This window comes from Cottoperca gobio, chromosome 11 (assembly GCF_900634415.1).
Source record: "Cottoperca gobio chromosome 11, fCotGob3.1, whole genome shotgun sequence".
NCBI classification, from domain to species: Eukaryota; Metazoa; Chordata; class Actinopteri; order Perciformes; family Bovichtidae; genus Cottoperca; species Cottoperca gobio.
The window spans coordinates 4,476,094-4,504,070 of NC_041365.1; the positions used below are offsets into that span (position 1 = coordinate 4,476,094).

Below are 27,977 nucleotides of genomic sequence, written 5' to 3' on the forward strand. Positions count from 1 at the left end.
ATAAAATATGTGTTGTCCCACCAGCGCAATAGTTTGAGTTATTAAAAAGCCAGTATCTGTAACATATATGGAAGCTTGGCACTTCTGTTAAAGAAACAATAATATAACAGCTACAATATACACTGTTTGTTGTATAACTAATTTACAGTTCAGATAGACTGACCGGATACGTTCATCCTGTTTACCTTTTTCCCCAGTGTTATAATTTTAGACAGTTTCACACACGTGAAACATTTGCAACAACGTTTTTTGTAGATGTCAACCGGAGGGGAACTATCTTGTTAATTGAACTCTTCGGTGACGTCAGACGTGAGTTGCGCGATCTCAGCCTTCACCCGAAATTGAATAAAAAAAAACACTGCAAAGGTAGTTTTCTTTACAAACACAAACCCAAATTGCCATTTATCATCTTGCTAACAATACTAGCTAGTTAAAATAAAAATAAAAAAGTGAACTACAAAACCTGACCACAAGCAAGACACAACAGGAAGTGTCCTCGATGGGGGGAGTATTTCCGGGGCACCAAAGTCAGATAAGCTAATATTAAAGTATTTAAACAATCTTCAATCATTTATCCCTGTTTACTAGTTCAGGGATCGATGTACGAAAATAATTACACTGTGTGCAGAAGGTTCAACTAGGCAACGTAGTTTGTTGAGACGGTAGGTATACACTGAATTTTAGACCAGGACTACAGTATATTGTTTTATTCTACAGACGATTAGATCCAGTATGGAATAAAAGCATTGGGCTTGAGGTGAAGCTATGGATGAAGAACACAGGTAAGAGTTGAATTTGTTATACATTTTCAAAAACAATGTTGTATTGTGAAAAAATAATTAGGTATTAAAATAGCAATAAAAAAAGTGATTAAGCCTTATGTGTAAAGGCTATAATTAGTAATAGTAGAAACGTCCCGACTGGACAATAAAAGCATCCGGGTTATTGCAAAAGTGAAATGAATGCAGTTCAAAAAGCCTTTTCTGCTCAGTCCTATTCCTATGCACTACAATGTATCTAGTGTGTGATACTGGTATTATATTATAATGTATAATGTAATGCTTAATACAATGTATCTAGTTTGTGTGTTTTCTAACCTCACACCTGTTGCCATTAAGACTTTTGGACAATTCGTTTTGTTCATTTTAGTTTATGTTTATTTTTATGTTAAAAAAATGGCATTTAACATATTGAAATGCATTGTACAGAAATATATGTATTTCACTTCATCATAATGAAAAATAATGATTTGAACTACATGAAAGAATCATTTTATGTTGCCCTTAATGTTTTAATAAAGTGACATTAAAATAATTTTCCACTTTGTCAATATATTTATTTGTGGGTTTGCCACTAGGCTGCGCTTGGAGTGCAGCTCCCCAGTTTGCCCACTGGTCGGCGCTGTTCACCACTGAATGTGCAGAATGAGGAGCTGAGCGTTGATTGCATTCTCAGCAGCAGGTTTTAAGATGACATAAAATCAGATGAATCTTTAACGATCCTGTTGGAGAAGCTGGTCAATTTTGACATTATTATACACGCCAATCAAAGATCAGTTTGCATGGATTTGAAACATTGCTTATAATGGAGAGTAATTATTGTTAAGTGTCTATGTTTTATATAACACATTACATATGTTTTATCCACTGATAATATATTGAACGTTTAACACTGTTAGATGCAAGACTATATTTTCAGAAATGGCCTACAATATTTAATCGAGTTTAGGTATCTGACTGTTCAAATAGAAAACAATAAACAATGTCCTCAATTCATAAGTTATTCTGTTTTATGTATTATTTCTCTTTAATGTGAGATGATTGAAATATTTGATTTGATGCTGTCATTTTGGGATAATTTGGTTGTAAAAAAAACAAACAAAAAAAAACGTTGTGTCTGATTAAGCCTAATAAAAAAGGTATAAATAAAGAATAAAGACAATCGTAATAACCGGTCTGTCTTACATCAGGAGGCCTTGATGAGGTTTTGTCCCTCTAATTCATCTTCGTAAAAACGTCGATTGGTGACACGGCCAACACTTTAATTGCTCCCATTGATTGATAGTATAAAAAACACAACAATGCAGCCTCATAGCCCGGGTGGTTTCCCCCCTATAAGAAAGCTGGCTGAGTGAGTTGGGTGTAGCTGTGTCTGTGTGCGCCTTGTCCAATGGAACCAGATCCTCCCTGCAGTGCGTAAGAGCGCGATTTAGGATTTAACCAAGTCTTTGCTGCGGGGCTGGTTGCAGTCTTCACCAGAGCCCGACGGCCCGAGAGCCTTTCAACAATGCTAGTGTAGTTTTCTAACCACTTTGGAGTCAGACTGCCTTTTTTGCTAATCAAATAAAACAAACACGCGTTCCCTCTCGAAGTATGACTGGAGTATTTGACCGAAGGATCCCGAGTGTGAAAACTGCAGACTTCCAGAGCTCCTTTCAACTCTCCACCATGCACCATCCGTCTCAGGAATCTCCTACTTTACCCGAGTCCACCGCCACGGATTCTGGCTACTACAGTCCCGCCGCTGGAGTCCCTCATGGCTACTGCTCGCCCAGCTCCAGCTCGTACGGGAAGCCTCTCAATGCCTACCAGTACCAGTACCCGGGTGTAAATGGATCCGCTGGAAATTACTCGACAAAATCCTACACTGATTACAGCTCGTACACGACCCCCGCCTACCACCAGTACGCTGGGACTTACAGCAGAGTGCAAGCCCAGCCGAGTCCACAAGGTAAGGGCCGCAGGTTTTCCATTATAATAATAATAAATAAAGAGCAAAGTATTACTGGATATTCATCTTACTGAATAACCGTATCGTCAAATTTAATGTGTTTTTTAAAATAATTTATTTGCATTTGTTTTCCTTATGCATTAAAAAGTGCAAGCTAAACAAAGAAATAAGGAATAACTAGTAATTGATGTTAGTTTATCTGTAACCACGTCATTCAATGTCATTTTTAAATAGCCTATTAAGAATATGTGTGCTTTGATTTTTTTTTGCCAGCCTGGAATTCATTTTATGAAATTGGATTTTCTTTGAATTCCTGAGATAGGCGACAACACACAATAAATGTTTAAAAACAATACAGTGTACTTTGTAATAAACGCACGTGCTTATTCTTGGTATTATTTTAACAGAGAAAGAGATAAGCGAGCCTGAGGTAAGGATGGTGAACGGCAAGCCGAAGAAAGTGAGGAAACCCCGGACAATCTACTCCAGTTTCCAGCTGGCCGCCCTGCAGAGGCGGTTTCAGAATACGCAGTATCTGGCGCTGCCGGAGAGAGCCGAGCTGGCTGCCTCGCTGGGACTCACGCAAACACAGGTGGGATTTTAAATCAAATTCTTTCTTACCAAATTTTCATTGTTTATAATGCTTCTTCGTTTAAAAGAAACAACAAAAAGATCGTTGTGGTGTGCTTTTGTTTCTGTGCGCCTTTACGCACCGCGCCTCCTCTGAATCTATTGTCTGTGAGGTTATGTATGAGATATTAATCCTCTTGTTTTTCCACACGTTTCCAGGTAAAAATTTGGTTCCAGAACAGGAGATCAAAACTGAAGAAGATCATGAAAAACGGAGAGCTTCCACCTGAGCTCAGCCCCAGCTCCAGCGACCCCATGGTGTGCAACTCTCCACAGTCCCCGGCCGTTTGGGACACACAGGGCCCCTCCAGGCCGCACAGCCTACAGCCACAAAACATCAACACGACGGCTTCTAACTTTTTGGAAAACTCGGGGTCATGGTACACCTCAGCCGGCAGCTCCATGGCCGCCCACCTGCAGACTCCCAACTCGATACAGCACTCGTTGGCTCTTGGAGCAGGGACGTTATATTGAAAAAAACCCTGTTGTTCATTTCATTTTTTTTTTATCCTTCTATGGGACTCGTGTTCAAATTTTCAGAGGAATATGCAATGTATTTGATGACAGTCATAGAAGAAACGTGTAAAATGTGTAAATGTGTGCATGTAATTTATTGCATTTTGGAAGACTATTAAACGTTTAAATGGACAATGGAACTTTGAAATCCTCCGGCTTCACTGCAGTCTCTTGTTATTTTAACCCTTAGTTATTTACACTGAAAATCACAACGAAGACTCACAGACATAAATAATGTTTGTCAGCCTCAGGTGACATTTTAACACAAGGTTGTAAATCACAGCTGCTCCGTATTGAGATGAATCTAGAAAATGCCTGTAAATCTTAATTTCTATTCTCCATAACAACACAATTTATATTCATTTAGTCATTTTAGAACTTTAGTACTTGGAAGGAATTGTGCTTCCAAATGAGATGACTATCTGCCTTTTTGTAAGGAATGTCCCTCATTTCCCCTCATGAAAATATACTTATTTTAATCTGCATTTGCGATGACATGAAAGAAAAACAAATATAGTGCAAATGTATGACTTTATTAAACAGACATTAAGCAAAAATGTGTTATTGTAAATACATTTCTGAGAAAACATGGCTACTGTGTTCCACTGAAAGCCTTAATCCACCATAATAAGTGCATTTACCTTCATTGAATAACGGTGTTTCTTGAACTGGATTGATTTGTCCTTTAATATTATTGTTGTGATTTTTGCAAAATATCATCTATTATAGTCCTATAATATTTTTTATAGACAGAGATATTGTGTTTTGTAGAAATCAATAGTGACTCACGTTTGATTATATTTTCTTTATACAATCTGATTGATGGTAATATCATAAGCATTGTATCCTAATATTGTTATTATATAAATCCAGATTTTTAAATGACCTAAATTGTTGTATTTTCCCCTCATATTTAACATTATGAAATATTTAGATTATTATTATTCTAATTATAATATTCACTGCTGCCTCTGATCACCAGCCGAATGATCACCTTTTTATCGCTCGTATTTTATTTTAGTGCAGAACCTGATTGAACCTTTCAGTTGGTTCCAGCTCGTCTGTAAAGAAAATGCCTGCTCCTCGCAGCAGACAGTCTGCAGTCGCTCTCGCTTTGTGTCCCCTACAATTAGCCGCTTTGAATGGCAGAGAGGAGGCGAGGGGGGCGGCACGGAGATCTGAGACAATCCGCATTCCTGTGGGGGTAGACCGGCTCCAGAGCTCTGCCACTCCCGGCCGCAGCCCACCTTCCGGGTGAAATAAAAAAGAAAGGAGAAAAAAAAAGAAAAGAGAGGAAAATCCTCCACTATTCCACCATGTTATTAACAGGCAGTAATACCAGCGCCGCCGCTGCAAAAACCGCTAAACAAACCGAGCCACTGTGGGAAATATTGGGGATTTGAAAATTGATCTAATTGAATTTGCCCGGCCATATGCACAAAGATCATATAAGTGAATTTTTACAAACTAACATGTTGCACAAAATCCTCCCTTCCCCTCTATCTATCTCTCTTTTTCACACACACACACACACACACACACACACACACACACACACACACACACACACACACACACACACACACACACACAGACTAAACAACACTGCATCTGACCCACACACTGACCCATGCATGTTACCATTTCCACCTGACATAGACTCCTCTTCCTGATTGCAGCATGCAGTAGTGAATACACTTTACTCACACACACACACACACACACACACACACACACACACACACACACACACACACACACACACACACACACACACACACACAGGGGCAAACTGAAAAAGCTCTTCTTAATCTAAATCGCCACCGCGCTTGTTGTTGTTTTCAGCCTAATTTCTGCTGCAGGCTAAACGGTAGTCCCGTAATTACAATGCGAGCAAATTTTTCACAAAGCACGTGCACGCTCTCAAGACCACTCAGGCGCGCGCACAGATGCACACATAGGCCTTTCTCATACACACACACACACACACACACACACACACACACACACACACACACACAAACACCACTACTGTATGTCCCCCATCATTCATCTCTCTGTTTCACACACACACACACACACACACACACACACACACACACACACACACACACACACACCCACACACACACACACATACACACACTAGTGGTGCCATTATATCGAGAGCCCCCGTTTATTTCCAACCGAACATTTTCCACTCAGCTAGTTTCCCCCCGTTTTGCAAATCGAGTCTAAATAATGACAGTTAGTTTTACTGGACAGCTTCAACTGTAACACTCCACAATAATTATTCTCTAGGATTAGGGCCTCCATTATCATAATCTGGACATTGACAATTACCTATAATTTGCAAAGATGCGCTTGGTTCTTGATTGCAGAGGGCTTTTTTTTTCCCAAGCTCGCCATCACTAAACAGTGACAGTAATAACAGCTAATTTTGCAGGCAATATATAAGAGCTTACCGGGGTGTGCAAACACTTTCCCACCTGGATTTGCTTATTCAACCACCAGCAGTAAAACCGTGCAGAGCTGTTTGGGTTATCTGTGTTAGAGAAGCGGATAAAGGTAAGGATGAGTCTTATATTTTCTGTCCTGTGACTATTCCTCATCTTGGAGGAGGCTGTGACACTCTTGGCTGAATGTTACTTCTCAATCGTGTCGGCGACAGAGAAATGGAAACCTTTTGCATTTTCCTCATATCATTTCTTTGTTTTCTTTTCTTTTTGTGGGAGATCATATTTGTAGTGTGGATGTGTTTATGAGGGTTGTTCCGGCGCTGTTGAGCTGTATACAGTTAATGTGGTGGTGAGATCTTGTCAGGTGCTGTAGGAGCTTTTATAGGCTGTGAGGATCCTGCTGTATAGTGCGTTAGCTTCTGCTGATAGAGCTCACAGAGTGACACATCCAACCCTGCACCACCCATTCCCTATATCTGTCACTCTACTGCACTTTTATCTATCTATCTATATCTATCTGTCTATATGTCTATCTATCTATCTAATCGAATCCTCTGATTTATCTCATCAAAGCCTTTTTTCCATTTGTCAGTTCTTGGAACTGAATAACCCAACTGTGTATTTATGATCTTTGTTGATGTTTACTTGACTGCTGCTTCGGGTTCCCTGCAGCCTGCAGATCAGGGTGCACATGGCCCACGAGCACAGAGGCCCCTGCAGTCTGGGGGCCCAGGTAGGCTGAATATGCGCCAGTGGGATATCCGCGATTTGACAGCTGCATGAAGCCTTTCAGCGTTGTAATTTCAGATAATATCCCGAGCGCTCACTCTTCTCAGCAATTTGTATGTGAATAACCGAATAATTTCCCCCTTTGTTCCATCTGTGCTACCTCAAATCCAAATAAAGATGCCTTTTAGTATTAAAAGTGGTAGAAAATTACAGGTAATTATCTTTGACGGTAAAAACGCTGTAATCAGCGGGCTACATCAAAAATTACCCTAATTATGCCTGCATTTATGAGAATGGAAAAAAAGCCTCACTTGGATAAAAACCCACAAATTGTCCCAAATATCTCCTTCATATTGAACGCCGCTGCAGCTGGCTGCTTTGTTCAACATCGATCCCGTGGAGCTTGGCATTTAACGGCCTGCATTAGGACGGAGAGAAGGGAGAAAACATTTTGTCAATACTTCTAATAATTGAGGGTGAAATGACAAGATAAACTGGACCTGGAGCAAATGTCTTTCGAGGTGAATGTAGACAGCAGCGGGGCAGGGTAAGTTCATTTCCTCCGGTGCATTTGATAAATCTATATACTGTGGCTTCTTATACAGCCGTTAAGCGCTTTTGGATTTATATAAAATGTTTACTCTGATGAAATGGGCTTTTCACTGAGCACTGTGTCATTACCTTATGTTCATTTAGTCTGTTAGAAGCTCGTACACACCAGGGGGATGGGAAATAGGCCTGTTATAATGGGATGTTGGCCCAATATGAAGCATAAAAAGGCAAAGAATTTATGAAATCATGCAACAGCAGGCATCTGTTTTGAGTCACGGTTTACTCAATCTGACAAAACATAAAAAGTGTATGTACAACTAAAATCGCAGGTTATATTTACAGACAGACAATTTGCTTGATTTTGCATGTTGGAGAAACAACCAAAAAAAAGCAGTCAGGAGTCCACCATGGCGACAGGCTCTGGGCGCCACAGCCATGGAGAGTGTAAGCAGTCTTTGCCCAAAGTGGCTAAAATGTCACTGATAATATTTGGTATATTGACGTTCAGATGTTGACATGAATGAAAGCATAACAAATATGCGAGCCCACTGCACAGCCATGTACGCTAAAATGGTTAGTTCCCTTTGTTTGTGTCACCACACGAAGCAAGGCTGCGTTTTTATCCTTCAGCAGAGGAGCAGCCGAGGGTTTTTCCTCCTCTCCAGCATCCAGTCTCTGCGCTGACACAAATTGTAGGCTACGTTGGAAACTGCATGGCGGAGATCCGGAGGCCTCCAGACAGCTCACGGACCTTCCTGCCTCATCAGTCTATCTCTGCATTGAATCTTGATGTGGGGAGGAATACCAGTGAGAGTAGCCGGGCATGTAGCTGTTGGCCGGCATGTTTACTCCTTTGGAAGAGGCAGAGACGTCCCATATTGGAGGGATGGTCGGGGAGCGCGGGGAGAGGGACATGGAGCCTGGCATAGGGTCACTCTCATGTGGGTTGCCGCCTTGCTTGAGCAGCTTCTTGAACTTTGACCTCTTATTCTGGAACCAAATCTTTACCTGCAGGAGAGAAGGGCGCGCGTGATTAGTGAAGGATAGAGAGCCTGTGTGGAGTTGCGAGAAGGTTTCTGCAGAATGTCATGTCTTACATTTAGTATTAATTTACTAGAAAGAACATTACCAAAACAAAAACACACAACCAAATAATAATAATAATAATCTTAATAATATCGTATTATTTATTAATTGTATATACATGGTGGTTTCCGGGTGTTAATGTAAAAATCCAGAGTGTCAATTCCTCCTCATACCTGGGTTTGTGTCAGTCCTAGGGAAGCAGCCAGCTCGGCGCGCTCCGGTAAAGCGAGGTACTGTGTTTGCTGGAAACGGTGGTTCAGTGCTTGAAGCTGCAAACTGGAATAAATTGTCCGAGGTTTGCGAATCTTCTTGCCTTTCCCATTAAAACGAATTTCCCCATTTTCAATCACTGTCGTTTTCTGCTGCTCTGCAACAAAAACAACCAATGTTATTATTCAAAACCACAGCCTGGATATCTGCATTTTTGTGTGTGTGTGTGTGTGTGTGTGCAGGAAAAATACAAACGTGTCTAAACAGCAGAAATATTCCGTGAAGATGAATTCAGAGGAGCCGAGTGAAACTGTCTAAAAATGAAAATTCATGCCGATAAACGTAGACATATCACATTGCCTTTAAGCGCCGTGGCAGCCACAATCCTCGTACGCTGTCATATTTAGGATATTGCTGGTAATGACATGTCAATTAAATGCTAATTACAACATTCAAGGCGTGCGGGCTGCCTAATTTTCACGAGTAGTTGGTGAGGATTGCACGGTGGTGATGATCACACCCCGGGCATTAAAACGGGTTTTGTGGGAAGTAAGGGAAGTGCTAAACGGGACAACAAAACAGACAGAGGAGGTAATAGGCTGGATCTCGAATTATCCGGTGCCGTTTACGCACAATTTTCTTCGGTGTAATCACCCACCTACGCTTGAAAGATCATTCGTCCGAATTTGGAGTGGCCGTGACTTGAGCATGACACCAACACTGGCGGGGAGAAAAGGTTAGATCCCCACTGTGGGCCATCCGTACTAAAAAAAGAAAATGTATGCGCTCATGGTACTGTCAGGAGCCGGGGATGGACATGACGCGGTGCGTTTTCCACTTGGCTAAAAAGGGGTTCTCTTACCTGTGCCGTCTAACCTTGTCTGTCCTCCCGTGTTGTTGTGATAGGATGGCAGGTACGGGCTGTGGTGCGGATGGCTCACGTAAGGGTAGGGTAACGACCGGTTGTAGGTGTTGGTCCCGGTGTACGCGGTGTTGTCGTGCTGGTGGTGAGCGTGTGAGCCGGAGTGGAGACAGTGCAGCGGGTAGTGGCCGCTGGCCATCGACGGGGAGCTCTGCTGTGAGTGCGACTGCTGCCCAAACTCCATGAAAGCAGACTTGGACGAGTCCTGAGCCTCCAGACCGTCAGCCATCGTAGTCATGGTCATCATCGAATTTTCTGCCTTGAGAGCACTCACCCCCCTCTTTCTCTCAAGACCAAATCGGTTTCTCTCTCTCGCTGTGCTGTTGTCTCTCTCTCTCCCCTGTCCACCGCGAACAGATATTGTCCTATTAACACCCGAATTTTCCAGAGGCGTCTTTATTTCCCCCCTTGTCGTGTGATATTCTCACTCAAAGTGGCAGAAGGTAGGCATAAGTTAAGGGAGAGATTTTAAGGTGGATTCTGTTAAAATTGAGCCCTTGCTTCCAGACTTGATGCAGACACTACAAGTAAAATGGTTTGTCTCCAAAGGGCAGCGCCTCCCGATTGGTCATCCAACCCAACGTCATCAGTGCTCTGCGCTTCACGGAGACTTGAGCTGGAGTTAACCCACCTTACCAGCTCCCACCACAGCTATGGGGGAAATAATATATGGTGGGAAATACGCATAATTCCTACAGACAAGCTTCACACGTAAAACCAGCTCTTTTGGCATTGCCGAGTCGATTTTGTTTTTACCCAAACCCCTAAATTACGCACGACGCGCAACATATAGCGCGCACTTTGATTTAGCCTGACGAGCCAGCAGTCTATGTGCCTCTCTTTTCCTCAGCCTTTAACTCCTCCTCTCCTCAGGAATGAATTACTTATAGCATCTTACAAACAACTTTTTAAACAATAATAAAGTTGAAATTCAAACTCCATTAATTATTTATAAGATAGCAATACATAGAACACATATCCACCTTTTACAAGTCCTCTATCATCGTTTAGAAGGATGAGATATCTTTTTAATTTAATTTAAATATATAAACATTTTTAAATGAGTTTGAAATAATCCCGGTCGTACTAAATATACATTTACAGATATTAAATTAAAGACACTTTTCTTATTTATACTAGAGAACGTATCTGGTGTATGTCAAGGGAACTCCTGAAACAGGTGGAATAGCCTTGGAAATAGGTAAAAACATAAAATAAAAATAGGCCTCCACTATATTTTAAATGTACAAATGAGAAACACATTTTCTTACAAAGAATAAATAGTTACTAAAATATTTTTTTTTGCAGTGTAGCATTTGCTTGGATGTGCCCTCATGAACAGCCCTCTTTAAGCCCCCCTCTGTCTGAAAGTAACATATATCATAACTGTTCGTTTTCCCCGGGGCTACTGACCATATGATTAAGGATCTCCAGACAATTCAAAATACAGTACACGTGACACATCAAATAACAATATGACTGAGGTACAATAGGTTATTTTGCACATAGAAGGGTGGATACCATGTTAAACTGACAGTGTCTTTTATCCTTCTTATAATATGAGGCCTGATAGGGTCCTCAATATATGTAAATTATACAGTTTGCCTCTGAGGGCTGCGATGTTCGATTCGCATATTAGAATAAAATGCTAGTCCCGCTAATGTTAATGCAATATGTGTTCAAATCATGTTTTGCACTACTTTCAGCACTTTTCGCCGCAATGTAGCATTCAGCGGTTTCACCCCAAAAAAAAAAAAAGAAGGGCGATGAAAAATAATTATGGTTGCAATCAAGTTACTACGAAAACCTATTTGATTAGCGGCCACTCTTTACTCAAATTGCAGCTATAAAATTAAGAACAATTCGCCTGTAATGATTATGGACTGGATTTATTTTGGGAGGGTGGAATAAAAGTGGATATAGCATAAATTATCCCCTAATTATACGCCAGTGTCGCCTCAATTATCCTCATCAAAAATGGTTGTCTAAATGCAGCGTTTAGTTTCAATTTTCTCCTTTTCGGTAACAAGAACTTGGTACCTTGCTATTATCGCCCTGCTACGGTTGTTATTTACTTTGTGGGATTTAAAAGTGCACAACCCAGCCGGATAATCATTTTACAGCAGCGGATGAAGAGGGGAGCACAGAGGCAGGGATGTGAGCCGCAAGACATCCAGACGGACTTGCTTTTATGCTTCCAGACTAGATCCATTGAAATTGTATTTTCTTTAAAAACCAGGGTGCTTCTTTGTCGTCAGGAGGGCTGCAGGTAAGAGCTTCCTTTGAATGCTCTTTTATGTTCACTGACACTGATGAATGATTTTATTGCCTCTGATAATTCTGCATTTTAGGCACACAGCGGTGTGGCCGTGCAGACCTCGCAGGAGTCAGCACACCTTGGTCACCCCTCAGTGATCTAACATAGTGGCCAATTCCCTTGCCCGTGTTCCAGTTGGACACGCAGAAGAGAAACCAGATCCTATACCTTTTCTAATCGCCTTTGAGTGCTACTACAAAGACATACATGCTTTGCTGTGATGTTAGTTGCTTTCCCCGCGGGCTAAAAGAGCCGTGCTCGATTAAAATGAGACATCTTCATTCTTCATTTTTTTTTTTTTTGCAGCATCATCTGCGTGCCACCGCAGGATTATTAAATTGCAAGATAACTGCGCGGGTAATGTCAAAGTCTTGGTGTCCCGCAGGCGTGTTGGGAGGCTTTTCTAAGCACACTGAGATTAAGGGATGTGGTGAAAGGACGGATTTGTTTGAATAGTGAGAACATGACATACTCGACCTTAGTGCTTCTGAAATGTTTAAGATGTAGACTATTGCATGCATGCTGACAACCGTGTCTGATTGCAAGGCACACGAAGAAACAATCTTTACTGGATGTTATCAGTGGACGGAATTTATAAACCATTATTTCGTTTCCTTTCAAATCAATTGTGCAAAATGTTTAGAATTTTCTAAAATGAGACAGTGTGCCCCAAACGCTCCACCTGCTGTTCCAGGCCCCCCCGTTGTACTCTGCCCTATTAGGAGTTCATAGCCTTATTCTGGAGAGAAATTATTTTATATTTCAATGTATTTAACACATCACTTTGTCCCTAAGTAGATGATTGACCTTCAGCACAATCAATGGCCGTGGTGGTTTAACAGAAGTGGTCTTTATTTCCAGCTGTCTTCCAAACTCTGATGAATGACTCTCTAAAATCACTCCAGGCCTGGGATTTCCCTCACATCCACTGTCTGCCTCGGCATACATGACAACTGAGAATATTTTACATTGCATTTGTAGGTGTAACCTGGCGTTATGTCACGGTTAACACAGTCACTGTCAGGTTAAATCTATGGATAGGCACCTGAATTGGTAATATCAGTACCTACAGGTCCTTTACGCACATATAACATGGTAGATGTATGCTCAAATTGTCACTAGAGCAGTAAAACATATATATATATATATACTGTATCCTATATATATAAAGTAAAACTAGTTCCCTCTCTTTTCTCTCCTCCTCTCTCTGAATGTGTGTCACTGACTGTTTTTAACTTTTAACGCACGTCTTTTATTGTTTATCTGGCCACATGTGTTAATCATATCTGAGCGTTAACACAGAGTTCCAGCGAGAAGCAGGTCATAATTGTAGCGAGAGGTTGGGCATTTGCGGTCAGTCCCTCTAACAGCTATTGACTGGCTCGTATGGAAAGCCACCTCCTTGGCTTCTCACTCAGGGATCCGGGCGGTTTGGGGACGCTGAGGCTTGTCACTGCAGACAGAGACCGGGAGGCACTTAAACAGAATGTCTCCCTTCTCCGCAGCGCAAAGCCACTGGCGCTTCACAGACAGCCAGGCGTCGACGGCTCTCCAACTCTGCCGCGTCAAGGGCCGGAAGTGGCGAGGGGAAGCGCAGATGCATACTCCACACAGCTGTCAGTATAACATGATTCATTGTAACTAGATTCAGAGGGAGCACCCCCCCTCAGACACACACACACACACACACACACACACACACACACACACACACACACACACACACACACACACACACACACACACACACACCAAAATGATCAGCGATCAGCCTTTAATGCTCTAGTAGAATTCATCCGTGACCAAATGGTGGCGCGCCGCTTTTACGCACACAAATTGCACACAGCGCACTAATGCAAAGCCACTTATGCAAAGCTTTGATGTGTATTGTAAAAGCGTGCAACTACACTAAGAAAAATTAGTGCGGTTTTGTCATAAAGAAAACCATGCGCTGCCGGGCAGACGACTGTTTACAATACATTTTGCATCATAAATTAGGATTGCATTATCTCTCCAGTAAATGGCAAAATTGGCATATGCATGGCCCCAGGTGCAGGCGAGGGCCTTCAGATGGACCCAGCGTAGCGTGTTCGTTGTAGAGTTAAATGACCACAAATAAGCAAAGGCCTGCACCACTGAGTCTTCACAGCCTCTCATAGACTAATGGATTTAATTTGGCACGACTGAAGCTGCACTGGTCCCACTCAGGGCCGGAGTCCTAATTAAGACTGCTTGTTTCTCTTGTCGCCTTCTCTCGCTGCATATTTAGGTCCAGCTGAGTGATTGCATCGCTCGGTTTCCTGCAGCAGTAATATTGTATTAATACGTTGTCATCTGTTTTTGAAATAGTGAAAAGCAACGGGGACCTCAAATTCAGTCATTGTGTGAAATATAATATGTATGATAATCCTGATCAGCAGAAGGCTGTGGACATGGCAGCAACGTCTTTACATTGTCTGTCCATATTATCAATAGGCATATTATTAAGACATTAAATGGAAAAGTAAGACATGAGGGTTTTGACATACACTTGTTGTCTCATATTGGCAGATAATCTTTAAGGCTATAATATCCATACTAATATATTTATCAGTTTAGGCTCAATGCTGCTGGTTATTGTCTATATAAGACCTGGTTAACACGCATACATCGATATTATAGCCAGTCAATAACAAAGGAGCTATATCCAGAAAGTTGATCTTATGTTGGTGACAAATAAGACTATAGTCCCCTTTTCCCCCTCTCTCGGTTTAATACGCGACATTATTAGGTCTGACAGCACAGTGGTCGGTCTTGAAGGAGAGGATTTGGTCGATAGATGACAGACAGGAAGGCCAGCAATCATGGGCTCTTTTTTTTATCAGAATGTACTGTTCGATGCCGTTTATCCCTGATGATAGAAAATTGCTCTGTTGCCAGGACGCTGCCGCCGAAATAGAGGGCAGGAGCAACATTTCCATTTTCCTCTTTGAAAGCCATTGAAATGAATTAGTAAAAATGAAAAAAAAAAGAGGAAAATGAGAAAGAATCCCCTGGTAAACAAAGGAGAGCAAACAAAGATACCATTTTCTTTTGCCGAGAAACCACCCGGCTTTTTTCCCCCCTTCCTGCAGCAGAGTGAGGGTTTTACTTTAACAGTTGCAAATCACATGCTTGGCTTCTAATGTAGTCCAAGGCCCAGGCCTACTTCAAAGACTATCATTTATTTCCCAACCTCCTGGAATAATTAGAGCGCCTTTTCATCTCTCGTGACCGAGAGAAAGAAAGAAAAAAAGATGGAGAAATTAAGAAAGACTACTTGACAACGAAGAGCATTAAACAAACTCCTGAAATGTTTTATCATTAAGTAAAAAATGTAAAATGTCACAGTGGGAAACATGAATATTAAAAAACGAAATCTGGTTTCATCAGAATTTAGAAAACTTGATCAAATATAGCTAAGACATGTGTTAAATATACTAGTCGTCAATTATTGCTTGGTCTTTGCTTTTAATATGTGTTATTATCAAGCAAGTTGTGTTGAAATATTAATACTAATAGTGTTAGCAGTATTGGTATTATTATTATTATTATTATTATTATTAGTGGGCTATTATGCTTGAGGTTTATGTTGCTACTGTTCCTCGCGTAATCTACATCATTGCATTCATCACCAGTTTGTTCAAAGTGTTTAGTTCTTGCTCTTATGCTGCATACATTTTAATTTATAAAGAATAAAAATAGAACAAATATATATAACAGAAATCATATTGTAGGAGGTTTAAAAACATATAATATGTCAGGATTGGGGATATTTTTAGGCCTTTTCTAGAAATGTTTCGTTCAAATAATATAATTAACTGCAATCTGAGGATTATTTATCAGTGACACAGACAGATCCTGGTGCGAGGCCATCATCAGTACACAGGCTCACTATCTGTGTCCGAGCGGGCAGGTGGTTACAAACCTCCACAGTGCTCTGAGCGCGCCTCCAGCGCGCGCCACACACTGCATGGAGCCTGTTAGATGGAGAAATGACACCCGAAACTCTGGATTATAGTAAACCATTAAACAAGGATTAAATAAATTGTCCAATGATACTAAATATCCCGCCATAACCTTGTCAGTCCTTTTAGAAGCACTGGTATTGTGGGAATTACAATGGCTGGATTCTTAATGAGGTGTGGTAGCAACCCTAATCTCGATTACAAATGCGAAAAAGGACAATTTCACTCAATAATTGAGAAATAAATTAAACTCATTCACACTACACGTGTACGCTGTAATATTAAACACCTAAATTAAAAAATAATTAAGTTATATGCATTGTAAATCCAGCATGAGCACATTTCTTATGGGATAAACCTGCATTAATATGTTAAATATAATCTTTATAACATATTAATGACAGTGACATTTAGAGCATATGCTGGATAAATGAAGTCACTACTGACCAATTGAAATCTCACTTAGACCTCAATCTGAGGTGTATCTGCAAATACAACCAGAAGAACCAACGAAGGATGAACACTGAGAAACAACTCTCCATGATGTGCTTTAAATTGGCACTAGAGAAAATATAGCTTGTTATTGATCTGATACAGGATTAAACTTGATTCGCTATGAATAGGCCCTTGTGAAAATACTGAAAAATCCTACTGGTGGGAATATATTGTAGATGCATCTCTCACAAGAAAACACCCATACACACACACACACACACACACACCCACACACACGCACACGCACACGCACACACACATATCCTGCACACAACATTACAAACTAATAAAATAGTGTGTGTGCTCCAACAGGAAAGTCCTGGCTCTCATGCAGGAATGAATGCCCCACTGGAGGATGTGCATGCACACAATAGCCAATGACTGCAAAATGAAAGAGCTTGAAATTTAAGAGCACGGTGTGAACCGAAGTGGAAAAAAAGTGAAGAGAAAGGGAGTCACACCTGGTGAAATGTGGTGGCCGAGATGCTGCTCGGGTTCTCATGAGCTGTGGGGTTGTGGGCGTTTGTCAGGTGATAGCTGTGGACCTTTGTCTGCTGCACCTTAAGACACTCCTACCTGAAACTGAATTTCTGATCAGGCTGGGTTTTGGTTTGGTCTTGTGCTCTGCCCTCTTATGTCATTGTCTTGCTCACAGAAAGTTTGAGCAACAGATTTGTGTATTTGTGGAAACCCTAAAGAGTAGGCCTGCAATCAAAAACTCTAGATTCTGAGTCTCCACAATTATTTCTGGTTATTTTTGCATAAAATAAGAGAGAAAGGCTAACAAATGTCTAGTTAGTAAAAGTGCATAGACCGAACAAATGATCTGTTTCAAAGACATGTCTCCAGATTACAAACTGAAAGGGTTTTCTTTGTTCCACAATTTAATTATACTCTGCAAAAATAATATTAAAATAAGGTGTTGCTTTTATAAAGACTTCGAAAACATGTTTTACATGTATTTAACATATATTTGTATAAAATAAAAACAATTAAATTATCTATTTTTTTTGTCTCACAGCTCTTACCGGCATCATCATCACCATTAATATTATTAGGCTACTGTTATTATTATTAGCTGGCTCTTGATGTTTATTTTGGTGCTTCTCTTGTTGCTGTTGCTGCTATTATCATAATCATCATCATTACATTCATCACATCTCCAGTTCGTTTTAAAGTGTTTGAATATTGCATTTGCTATCACAGTGCAGCTAATCTTTAAAACTATCCCATAAAATAAAAAAAAACACCAAAATATAGATCAGGGAAAAATGCAAAACGTGAATTATTATTGTAAGAGAATTAAATAGCAAGCACCCGAACACAGACACATTTAAAACCCTTGAAATAATACCATAAAGGTTGTAGCTAAAAAAGCAGCAATGAGAAACAAATTTGGCGGAGGAAGGCCATTCACATTACTTATTTTTTTTTAATTAAGAAGTCTGTTTTAAATCCAAAAACTGGTCATCCTTCTTTCAAATGTCAAGAAGAACCTCTTTAGCATTTCTGGAGAAAATAAACACAAACAATTGAAAAGCATCAGACAAAATCTCAAATGAAATGGCCTCTCACTCTGTGTGACGTGCAGCATTGTAAGAAATGTCCTTAAACATTTGTGAAATTCAAAAGGCTGCATTTATGGATTAAAGCAGCATCATTTAAACATCACTCAGGCCTGATAATTAAAATATTATCTTTCTAACAGAATCATATAAAGCGCTGTGAAACACTTGTGAGCAGGACAGGCCAGAGTCCTCTTGGTTAACAAACCGCAGATCACAGATCAGCTTAATGATTTGGACAGGAGATCATGTCTATAGCCAGCCTCATAATATCCTAGTTATTAATTTGTTGGCTGGAAAGCCCTCAGAGCCTTTATTTTCATTTGCTCTGAACTGTCGTATTCGAGTGGAGAGATTTTTTTAGGACTTTGTCCATTTTGGTGAAGTGAAGGTAGCCAATTATTGTCATCATTGCCCTTGAAAATGCATTACGCCTCACCTGAGGGCTCACTCAATCAAAGAGACTGAAGGGGCGATTAAACGATGACTTCTGACCTTAATCCATCGCAAAATCACCCAAAAGAGCCAGACAGCAATCAACATTTCTCCTTCACTTTCATGTTGCAAACTTTCTTATTGTTGACATCTAACCTTGGGCATCATCATGGCAAATCTGGGTTTGGGACCTTGAATGTTGTCCTCTATCATTATTACTATTTAAAAAATGGATTTGCCACATTTATTCTTAGTTTGTTCAACCTTGAATATTTTTGAGTCCACCAACCAGAGCCATTACAGTTGGGGAATCTGCTTTATTTTATTTTATGCGTCAACAAAAATGTGTACCTGTACATTTAGCATCTAGTGCATGTACAGTATTTATCCACACTTATAACTTCTCCTTCTCCTGTTTTTCTTTTTTACTATATTTGTATTAACCTATAAATGGTTATATACTGTATACTGTTTATAAAGGGTATATATGGGGACTCTGGGTAAATTGTTACCTTTTTAAGGTTCATTCAGATGATTTAAAATGAGTTTAATCAAAAAAATCAATCAAGATTTTCAAACATCTTTGTTTCTTGCATCATTTATCGCTGAAACTGCGTTATGGCCTGCAGATTGAATTCAATTTAAACAAACTCAGTGTGCCTTCAGTTCTCTCTGGTGTATTGTAGTCCTGGCATTAGTAGCTTCCTCACCTGGTGACCGCCTTTTCCCTCGTGGGTTTTCTCCACCTGAGTAATTAAAATGAGCCTTGAGCGAGTGAATATACTGCACAATGTTTTTTATTTCAACAATCAACAAAAGGTGAAATAGATATTTTTTTTAGGAAACGCTTATGAATAACTTTTTTTTTTTCTCTTTGTCTCCCTGTTTCCCCCTCTCCAATATCTCTCCCTGACTTTTCCATCACGCCCACCTTCCTCTAATTATTCTCCATCCCCCCCCAACCTCATGCATGTCCAGCCACTGCATCTCTCCTCTCCATATTCCTCTTCATACCCCTCTCTTCCTCTCCCCTCAACCTCGCTCCCTCTCGCTAACCCCCACACCTCTCTCCCCCTTTTCCTTCCCTTCACTACCACCCCCTCTCCCTCCCCCCAATAGGTACGCCTCCATCCCCTCTTGGCAGCTCCATCTCCTTCCCCCCTGTCTCTCCTCCCTCTCCCTGGTTGGTTTCCACAGCTGTGGTGAGTGAGGGGCAGATGACCGGAGAATTGGCCCCTGGGAGAGTGCTGAGCCATCCTGGTGCTATTAGGCTCGTGGCTAATAATAGGTGTTTCAGACCAGGGGAAGATCAATCAGGGGGAATCATGGGGAATGTTCGGAGCATCGCTTTTTACACATCGGCCCAGATGGATGAAATTACACATGTCAGTTTTTAGTTGCATTACTCCCAAATTGGTTGTCTACTCTTTTTTTTACTCTCTCTCCCTCCCTCCCTCGCTCTCTCTCCTTTCTCCTTTCTCTCTCTTTGCCTTCATTCATGTGTCAGTGGCCTGCTAAAGGGATTCAACGGTGAAATCCCTGTCATTTTTGTATTTTCCCTGTTTAGCCCTCAGCCAGAAACTCTGTTGCCTGCATATGCACTCAGAAGAAATTCGTTTTAGACCTAGTCTTATGGCTCGGGCAATTTTCATGTTAAAGGCAAGTGTGGAACTGACATTGTGTATGTGCTCTGCATGTATTATAAAACAATTTGATGGACTCTCGCAAACACCCAGAGTACAGTCAAAGCGACAAACAGAAAATGTATTGTATGTAATGTAACTATTTTGATTATTTTGATTAATTATTTCACAGATTTTTTAATGCAAAATGACAGCTGTTCCAAGGTGAGCATTTGCAGCTTTTGTCTGTTTCATATCACAGTAAGCCGAATATCTTTCGGGGTATTTAGACCGTGAACTAGACGTTTTAAGATATAACCTTGCATTCTAGGGAACATTTCATAGAATAGTCCTCGTGTGAAATACAGCCTTAGAATTGTAACATATTTCTAATGTTAAGTTGATTTACACAAATTTGTTTTAAAAGCAATTTCATAAATGTGTTAAGTACAATAATTGTATTGTCATTTCAGAAAAAATCGTGTATAATTGTAATGTAATTAAATCTGTCAGGTGCAAATGAAACCTTTGGTCTGTATCTCACCGTTTGAAACTGAATAAAATTCCCCACACAATACTCACTCTCTTTGGTGTTTGATTTAAACATTCATTAAATGACATCCAACAACTGAACCTGTTGCAGACATTTTGTGTAAGGACAATGAACAAAGATTTTCAGGACAAGGAAGAAAACAATGAAATGATTCTGCAGGGGGGTTTACATCAGGTAGAAAACAAGGCTTCTTCACTGTTTCCACCCTCACACTGCTTTTGTGATTGATTTAGATTTGACAAAGCTTCACCAACAAGGCAGCTCAGAATATTTTAGCAGAGATGTGATAATTGAACGACTTGAGCTGTGGCGTTTCCGTGCAGTTGCAGGGAGACAACAAGCCCAGTAAGGTGAAAGGGGGTTTAGCCATACAGCATATCATCTAAACTCCCTTAGGCGATGTGTTAAATGGTAACTAGCACAGCGTGTCAGTCGCAAAGGTGACTACGGAGGCTGAGGGGGATCATTTGGAGGCAGCCACACAACAGCTATTTGTGTCAGTGATTTCCACTTCTGACTAGGCGTTGACAGACTACAATGTTTCGTGTTTACAATGCTTTCCTTGCAACTTGTCCTTACATTAGCAATTTCCCCTTGATGTGGCTAGCAGCTAAAGCCTCTGGCTCAAAAGGGGTATGGTATTGATGTATTAAAGTGCTCGCTTGTGTTACTCCTGTGTAAGACAAGCGGCTACTACACCCTGCCATCAAACACAAGCATGACAATCACAGCAGAAGATTAGCTGTGTGTGCTGAAGTAGCTGCTCTGAATAGCTCACGAGGGAGACATCCCCCCCCCTACCCCACACTGGAAAATCAATACAGCCCCCAGATGTTGGGGTCTCCCGGTCAACGGAGCAGCCTGATGCGGAGATGTTCTTCAATGTCTGATTGCACAAGGAAGACTGGAAACAGAAAGGCTTCTTTGACTGAAAGCATGGTGACCATGGGGGAGGGAACCAGGGCCTCTGTGTGAGAGAGAAAGAGAGAGAAAGAGAGAGTCTCCTTAGCAACAGGAAGAGAATTAACATTGACATCCTGACTTCCTAGCAAAACTCGTCCCAGGGCTTCTGCTGGATATTTCCATGTGGTGAGTAAAAAAAAGAAATGTTCAAAAGCTGATATAAAGACACACACTCCCTGCTTGTCTTCCATTTATATTGAAATTAGTTTTTTCACCCTCAGCTCGGCTCGTGTGTAGTGAATACAGAGAGTACTAATGTATGTATTTTGCTCATTTTACTGTGTCTGGCGTTTCCGCGCCTCTCCTCTGTGACTCTGTGTTTGCCTCCTGCTGTGGTAAACACAACATTGCTATGATAGCACATGCATTTCAGAAAGCTCAAAACACCACAGAGGAGCCGAAACATTCATTCTCTCTCTCTCAATCTCCCCCCCCCCCCCCCCCCCCCCCCCCACCACCACCCCCTCTTTCCCTCTGCCTCCGCCAGTCCTCTCCCTCACTTCCAGCCAAGGTATTCAGCTCCCATGATTGCAAACACGCATAATGACAGCATCTCCCGGGGGCCAGCGGAGGTACCCCACTGATGCTGAGAGACTCTATCCTGTCGTCACATTGCAGGGAATTTGTCGGCAGTGCACAGTGGAGCCTGGTGAGCTTTGGCAAGGCACCGCCAGAAGCTGGGCTGGCTGTTTTTTGTTAATAAAATGAAGTGCAAATTGTGCCGGGCTCGTACGCATTGGAACAGCTCACTGCTTCCTCCCATTACGAGGCCAGGGCGAGCGCCATGGAAGCATAAGCGTGAATACATTATAAAGTAATGAGGAAACATCCAGGAGAGGGTCACGGGGGGCGTCAAGCGGCTCCACAGGCCTCACCAAGAGCTTTCAGTGTGCTCCGTGATGGATTAGACATTCGCGTTTGAAGAGCGAGCGAGAGGTGGAGTTCAACAATGTTACACATAGCAACAGTTGCTAAGAGTTGCAGCGAGCGAGGCCTATTCAGTTTGTGAACATGTACAGTTTCTGTTGAGCAGGAATATAGGTGAATAGAGATAGAGCTGTTTTGTGTATCAATGATGATGATGGTGACATTTCCAACAATGCCACATAATATTCATGAGCATGGAAACACTGCTAGGAGTCATGGGTAGTGGAGAGGATAATACCATTCATACCATAGCAGCAGAAGACAAAATGTCTCATATTTGGAGGCAAATCTTGCTTTATGGATTTAAAAATGACATCCTAGTTCCTGCCATGGCTGCAGCTGGAGCATATAAAAAATGAATCTCATACAGGCTTGGTACTTGGCAGGCCTGGAGCACAAAAAACAATCATGCACTCCGCTCACCAGCAAATCATCCACCTAACAGGAATGATCAAGCCCTATTTTAAACCTAAGTCTCTTTGATATGTCACAGAAAACTTTCAGTTCGCAGTGACACATTTAACCGAGAAAGCCAGCCTTGAGTGCAGTACATAGACTCGCCCTGTCAATCATGCATCACGCAAATAGGTCACATTCTATACATACCCGTACGCTGGTGTGGGTGGCAGTGAGGAGAAGGGGGGGGGGGGTCGGCTGGTTTGAGCCCAGCGCTTTAGAGCCACTTTCGGTTTCTCCATGCCACAAACGCCCTCCCATTGGCATTCAGTCTCTGATGAGCCCGCCGAGCCGCAATGGAGTCACCTGATGGAACGCCATGGCAACGGCCGACACCTGGTAAGAGTTCATCCCACCTCCTCTCTCTCTCTCTCTCTCTCCCTCTCTCTTCCATCATCCCTCCCTCTCCTCCCCCCAGATGCTGGAACATATTTCCCTCAGACTAACTGAAAGCCCCTGTGAACAAATAATGGGTGCACGCCAGTCTAAATAAAGTGCGGTTTATGAGTTGCGGTCAGAAACGTTTCTCTCTCTCTCTCTCTCTCTCTCTCTCTCTCTCTCTCTCTCTCTCTCTCTCTCTCTCTCTCTCTCTCGTACTCTTTTTTTTAATGTTCTGCACAAAAAGCTGTTGCCAACATTTTCTTCCCTTTTTTTGGGGCTTTATGGCTGGTTGGTGATTATACAAAGCCATTTTTTCCTTTCTCAGAGTGAGGCACATAGTCAAATAAAAGAGAGCGGCTCCACACTGGTAGTCTGCAAACCCATTTCGCAGAATGGAACAAGGCTCCCAAGCCAAAACAAACCAGTGTGTCCCAATGCCATTTTTCAGCCTCAGCTTTTCAATAATATGTTGGACCTTAGCGTTGAATAAATCTTCAGCAGCAAGCTTCAGCTCGGCTGTGTTATCAATTAATCAAATTAATCAAGACTGGGGGGATTTTTACAAGGCCCTTGCAATTTTGCTGAGTAGTTGCATAAATATTCAAGTAAACCACTGTTTGATGGAAACCCCAGAAGTATTAATCACATACACCAAACTTACTGATGATGGAAGATGTTGTTTCAGAGTTCTTTGCACAGAAGTCAAGTTTAAGTCTTTGTTATTACTAATATATTAAATTGGTAGTTCAGCATTTTGGGAGTCACGCATATCTTTCCAAGAGTGACCCGAGAAGACTGATATGAATTTCATGTGTTCTACGGCGCTGCAGTCAAAACATGTTTAACCAAGCTTAGACTGGAGACGGCTAGCTTGGCTCTGTCCAAAATGAAAAACATAAGCATATAATTTTAAAAGCTGACTAATGTACACACTGTACCATTTAACCTGTAAATAAAATGGAAGACGAACAATTTATGGTTTATGGGGAAGTTATGTGCTGAAGCTTTGCTATCGAAGAATGGATTAGGCAGCTCCACCGTAACGTTAGCTTGTTGCTCAAAGCAGCGCAGCTAATCAGCGTTGCCACATGGGAAATATTAAACTATCGTAACTACCCCTGCTTCCAGTCTTTATGCTAAGCTAAATAAACATGGTCTAATAAATAAGTGTATTTCCCTAAAATGCTCACATTCCTTTAAGGTGGAAATCTTAATGGTTTTGAAAAAAGCTGTGCTATCATTGAGAATAGTTTGTCTGTCTTTGTTCTGGGTGTCAGGTGACACGAGTGACGCGTCATAAAGTACACCTGATACACCTTCACATATAGAGCATCTGTGACAGCGGACAAGATGAATCCTGGTGTCAGATAATACAAATAAGAGAAGAGGAAGTCGATGGTAGCTATTTTCCCTTAGTCCCCTGCTGCATGTTCATGAATACAACGGCTATCAAGACTTCATTTAGCAACTTGATTTAAGTTTAGCTGTTTATTAGTGTCTGCATCAGCGCAGGTGAAGCCCCTAGTCTGGGAGGATTTATAGGCCTCATTTTGAACCATTAAACATACTTGTAAAGGCTAAATCGTGACAGTAAGAAAAATCAAGATGGCTACTACTGTTAAATCAAGCTTTAAGTTTTGAGAAAGGAGAATGGCACGAACAATCATATTTATGACTTTAACACGTCGATAAAAAATGATTAGTTAGAGTTAGTAGCCAGCATAGAGCTTTCTGCAGTGAAGCATGTGGCCATCACCAAATCCTTTATTTGCCAGAGCCTACGAGGTATGAAGTTAAAGTGGAACGGAGAAAACTGTAGAAAAAAACGTTAAATGGTGGCTCGTAAAATTAAGAGAGTAATAATTTTAAATAGAGTAATAGAGCTATGTTTAATGCTGGTGATCATGCTGCTCTTACGATAATCACGCATGCACACAAGGTGGAAAATACCTTTTTGTAAGTCTATTACGACACTGCATGAGTCTAACAACACTCAGCAAGTTTTATATTAACCCCTAATCCCAGTAACAACAAACTATTGTAACAGTAGAACAACCTGTGCATTGTCATCGCTCTATAAAACTTTGGAAAAGGTGTGCTCAACTTGAATATAATGTTGCCAAAATACAACAGCTCCAGTCTCCCTGTGACAAATTGTGCTTCATGTGTAATGTGTGTCAAGTATTTAAGTGGTTTTGTATAAATACCAGTAGCAGCTTACTAACTCTATGTTTACGGAGGCTAAAGAGAGTCTGGATAATATCTAGATAACGGGGCACAAAAAAAGTCACTGTTTCAGAATGCAAAGAATGTGTATCAACAAGATTCAATTGAAATTTAACCAAATTTTGGAATTGGTATTTCTCTTTTTGTTAGGTACGGCTTCATGTCAGCTAAAGGGTGAAATATTCAGGATTTAAACCATGAGAGGAGCCAGAAGTGTTAATGAGCATTAAAAAGCTCTTAAAGTGTAATCATCTCCATGGACCCTCGCTCTGAGGTAATGCCTATCACGTGGCCTCTGTTGGCACCCTTAGTCCAAACCACAACCCACTCTCCTCCGGGCCAAAAATCATGAAACCAGAACCCTTGAATCAACCAGCTCACACTGCAATGTTACAGGAGCCTTTTATAGACGTGCAATATGGTGGAAAAAAAGAAGATGTCGCTATTTTATTATTGCATTTAGTACAATCTACTCTCAGTTGTGCTCAAATGTGAGAAATCACCTTCACGTCAAAGTCATTCATTGGACGAACATGTCCGCTGTTTGTTCATTAATTTGTCTTTGTGGAAGCAATTAGACCCATTAGCTAGTCTGTTTTGTATAAATCGATAATAAAACATTTGGCTATTCACTGGGGGAAATGAGTGCAGTTCACACAACAAAGATGATCCTCCCTTCACGCTGCTGAATGGACACGCTGGGAGAGATGTGAATGACAGGTGTGAAGTGGCCAAAATACTCAAAAACAACCAAAAACAATAGTCTTTGTGTTGGCTAGAAGAAGACAAACAGGTGACAAAGAGATTGCGAGCAACAAGCTACATCAATGTCACATTGAAGAGTCTGAAAAAAATGACGAATGTTTGTTTTTTCTCGGATTAACTACTTCTTTCTGGAATTCCACTTAAGAGGGAAAGGAAATGAAAAGTCGGTACTCCTGTGTTTTACATCCGCCAAACAGCCATCAAAAAGAATTTAAAAAAAGAACTCAATCAAAAAATAGATCTTGTTTTTTTTTTTTTATTGGAAATGTTCAACGCTTTTTTATATGTGGCATAGATGCAAAGCATTTCTAATTCTCTGTGTGTCTGTGTGAGGGATTCCTGGTTTAATCCATAATATAAAAGAAGTGGACGTAGCCACAGTGATGTTGGTTTGTGGACCACCGTTTTGAATCCTTGAGTTTGACATTTTGTCTGTCGCCATCTTGTTTTTTTAGAGCCAGAAGTGACGAAGTTTAGATGAGTGTGGAGCTGGGAAGAAACCGGGGACCAGGTAACAGATGCTAAATTACCAGCTAATGCTAGTTAGCAAGCTTGGTTAGCAATGTGCATCCATAAATCACATCAACTGTAATATTAATTGAGATGCTAATTTTGGCTAGCACAAAAACATGTAAGCTAACATGAAAAACACAATATACTTACCGGAAATCCGACTCCTTACAGTGCCATTTAGTACGACGCTGAACAATGCCATGGTAGCTACGCCGTGGTAGCTACGCCGTGGTAGTGATGCCGGGGGAGAAACCTGCCAATCACAAGGCCACGCCCGAAAGTTTACCCTACTTTACCATCTATTTTACCCTAAAAAGGACCATAATTTACTAAATGAACATCCTGCTGTACTGAAGAAGTCTTGAAACTAGCGATTGAGACCATAAAGTCATCAGAAATCTTTTGCGGCAGTCATACAGTGGGAATTTCAACTATGCTAACGTTACTTGTGTGAGTGGGCTTCTGTGCTTTTAACCCGTGCTGCCCGTTGATGGTTTGGGACATATCCAGGTAATTTCTTATTACTAGCATGAGCTAACTTTGTGTAATTTTGGTTAGTGCTGTCATGATCAACTGAAAACGTCCCTATTTAAGCTACCATGCCTTTGTGGCAATGAGTTTTCTAACCCTCTGCTGTGTGCACATCCTCGATTGTAAACAGGGAACTGTCTATACTGTGGCCAATCACACACTCTAACTCCTCTGAAGAAATAAATATGTGTAGGGGAATACATACATTTGGCACACATTGATACATAAAGTTCTTTTCACTTGTAAAGTCCATCAACACCTTCTGGGTGTAACTCATTTTCATCACAACAACAGTTACAGTAACACTAACTCACACTACCTCTGGGATTCATTAGCTTTCAGTGCAAAATTAAACAAGTCTGCTTTTACATAACCACCTCAGCATGGCCATCGTAAATTATTACACGC

At 41.1% G+C, this 27,977-nt stretch overlaps 2 protein-coding genes and 1 long non-coding RNA gene across 4 annotated transcripts; 2 read left to right on the forward strand and 1 right to left on the reverse strand.

The window, feature by feature from the left end:
• The first annotated feature begins 2,131 nt into the window (after nt 1-2,131).
• dlx5a (distal-less homeobox 5a) lies at nt 2,132-4,536 on the forward strand. The gene is made up of 3 exons (XM_029443263.1): nt 2,132-2,730; nt 3,138-3,322; nt 3,520-4,536. The coding sequence occupies exons 1-3, from the start codon at nt 2,373-2,375 to the stop codon at nt 3,832-3,834; spliced, it is 858 nt and encodes a 285-aa protein (XP_029299123.1). The 5' UTR covers nt 2,132-2,372; the 3' UTR covers nt 3,835-4,536.
• A 2,956-nt stretch (nt 4,537-7,492) lies between these two features.
• LOC115015995 (uncharacterized) lies at nt 7,493-20,831 on the forward strand. 2 transcript variants are annotated; one of them, XR_003833052.1, is made up of 3 exons: nt 7,493-7,611; nt 13,657-13,767; nt 19,752-20,831. It is a non-coding gene; the product is annotated as an uncharacterized LOC115015995 (long non-coding RNA). The 2 variants fall into 2 exon arrangements; XR_003833051.1 differs by lacking the exon at nt 7,493-7,611 and adding an exon at nt 11,875-12,103.
• On the reverse strand, nt 7,883-10,571 carry dlx6a (distal-less homeobox 6a). Its single transcript, XM_029443656.1, has 3 exons — nt 9,775-10,571; nt 8,876-9,069; nt 7,883-8,624 (listed from the first exon to the last, which is right to left on the reverse strand). Exons 1-3 carry the CDS (start codon nt 10,079-10,081, stop codon nt 8,385-8,387), a joined length of 741 nt encoding a protein of 246 aa, XP_029299516.1. The 5' UTR covers nt 10,082-10,571; the 3' UTR covers nt 7,883-8,384.
• Nucleotides 20,832-27,977: the final 7,146 nt, after the last annotated feature.

What these genes read in the sequence shown, in the direction of transcription:
- dlx5a (XM_029443263.1), top strand. Translation starts at nt 2,373, where the DNA reads ATGACTGGAGTATTTGACCGAAGGATCCCGAGTGTGAAAACTGCAGAC. An exon ending in AGCCCAGCCGAGTCCACAAG is followed by an intron (nt 2,731 to 3,137) that starts GTAAGGGCCGCA and finishes TTATTTTAACAG; the next exon opens with AGAAAGAGATAAGCGAGCCT. An exon ending in TGGGACTCACGCAAACACAG is followed by an intron (nt 3,323 to 3,519) that starts GTGGGATTTTAA and finishes ACACGTTTCCAG; the next exon opens with GTAAAAATTTGGTTCCAGAA.
- dlx6a (XM_029443656.1), bottom strand. Translation starts at nt 10,081, where the DNA reads ATGATGACCATGACTACGATGGCTGACGGTCTGGAGGCTCAGGACTCG. An exon ending in GACAAGGTTAGACGGCACAG is followed by an intron (nt 9,070 to 9,774) that starts GTAAGAGAACCC and finishes TTTTTGTTGCAG; the next exon opens with AGCAGCAGAAAACGACAGTG. An exon ending in TAGGACTGACACAAACCCAG is followed by an intron (nt 8,625 to 8,875) that starts GTATGAGGAGGA and finishes TCTCTCCTGCAG; the next exon opens with GTAAAGATTTGGTTCCAGAA.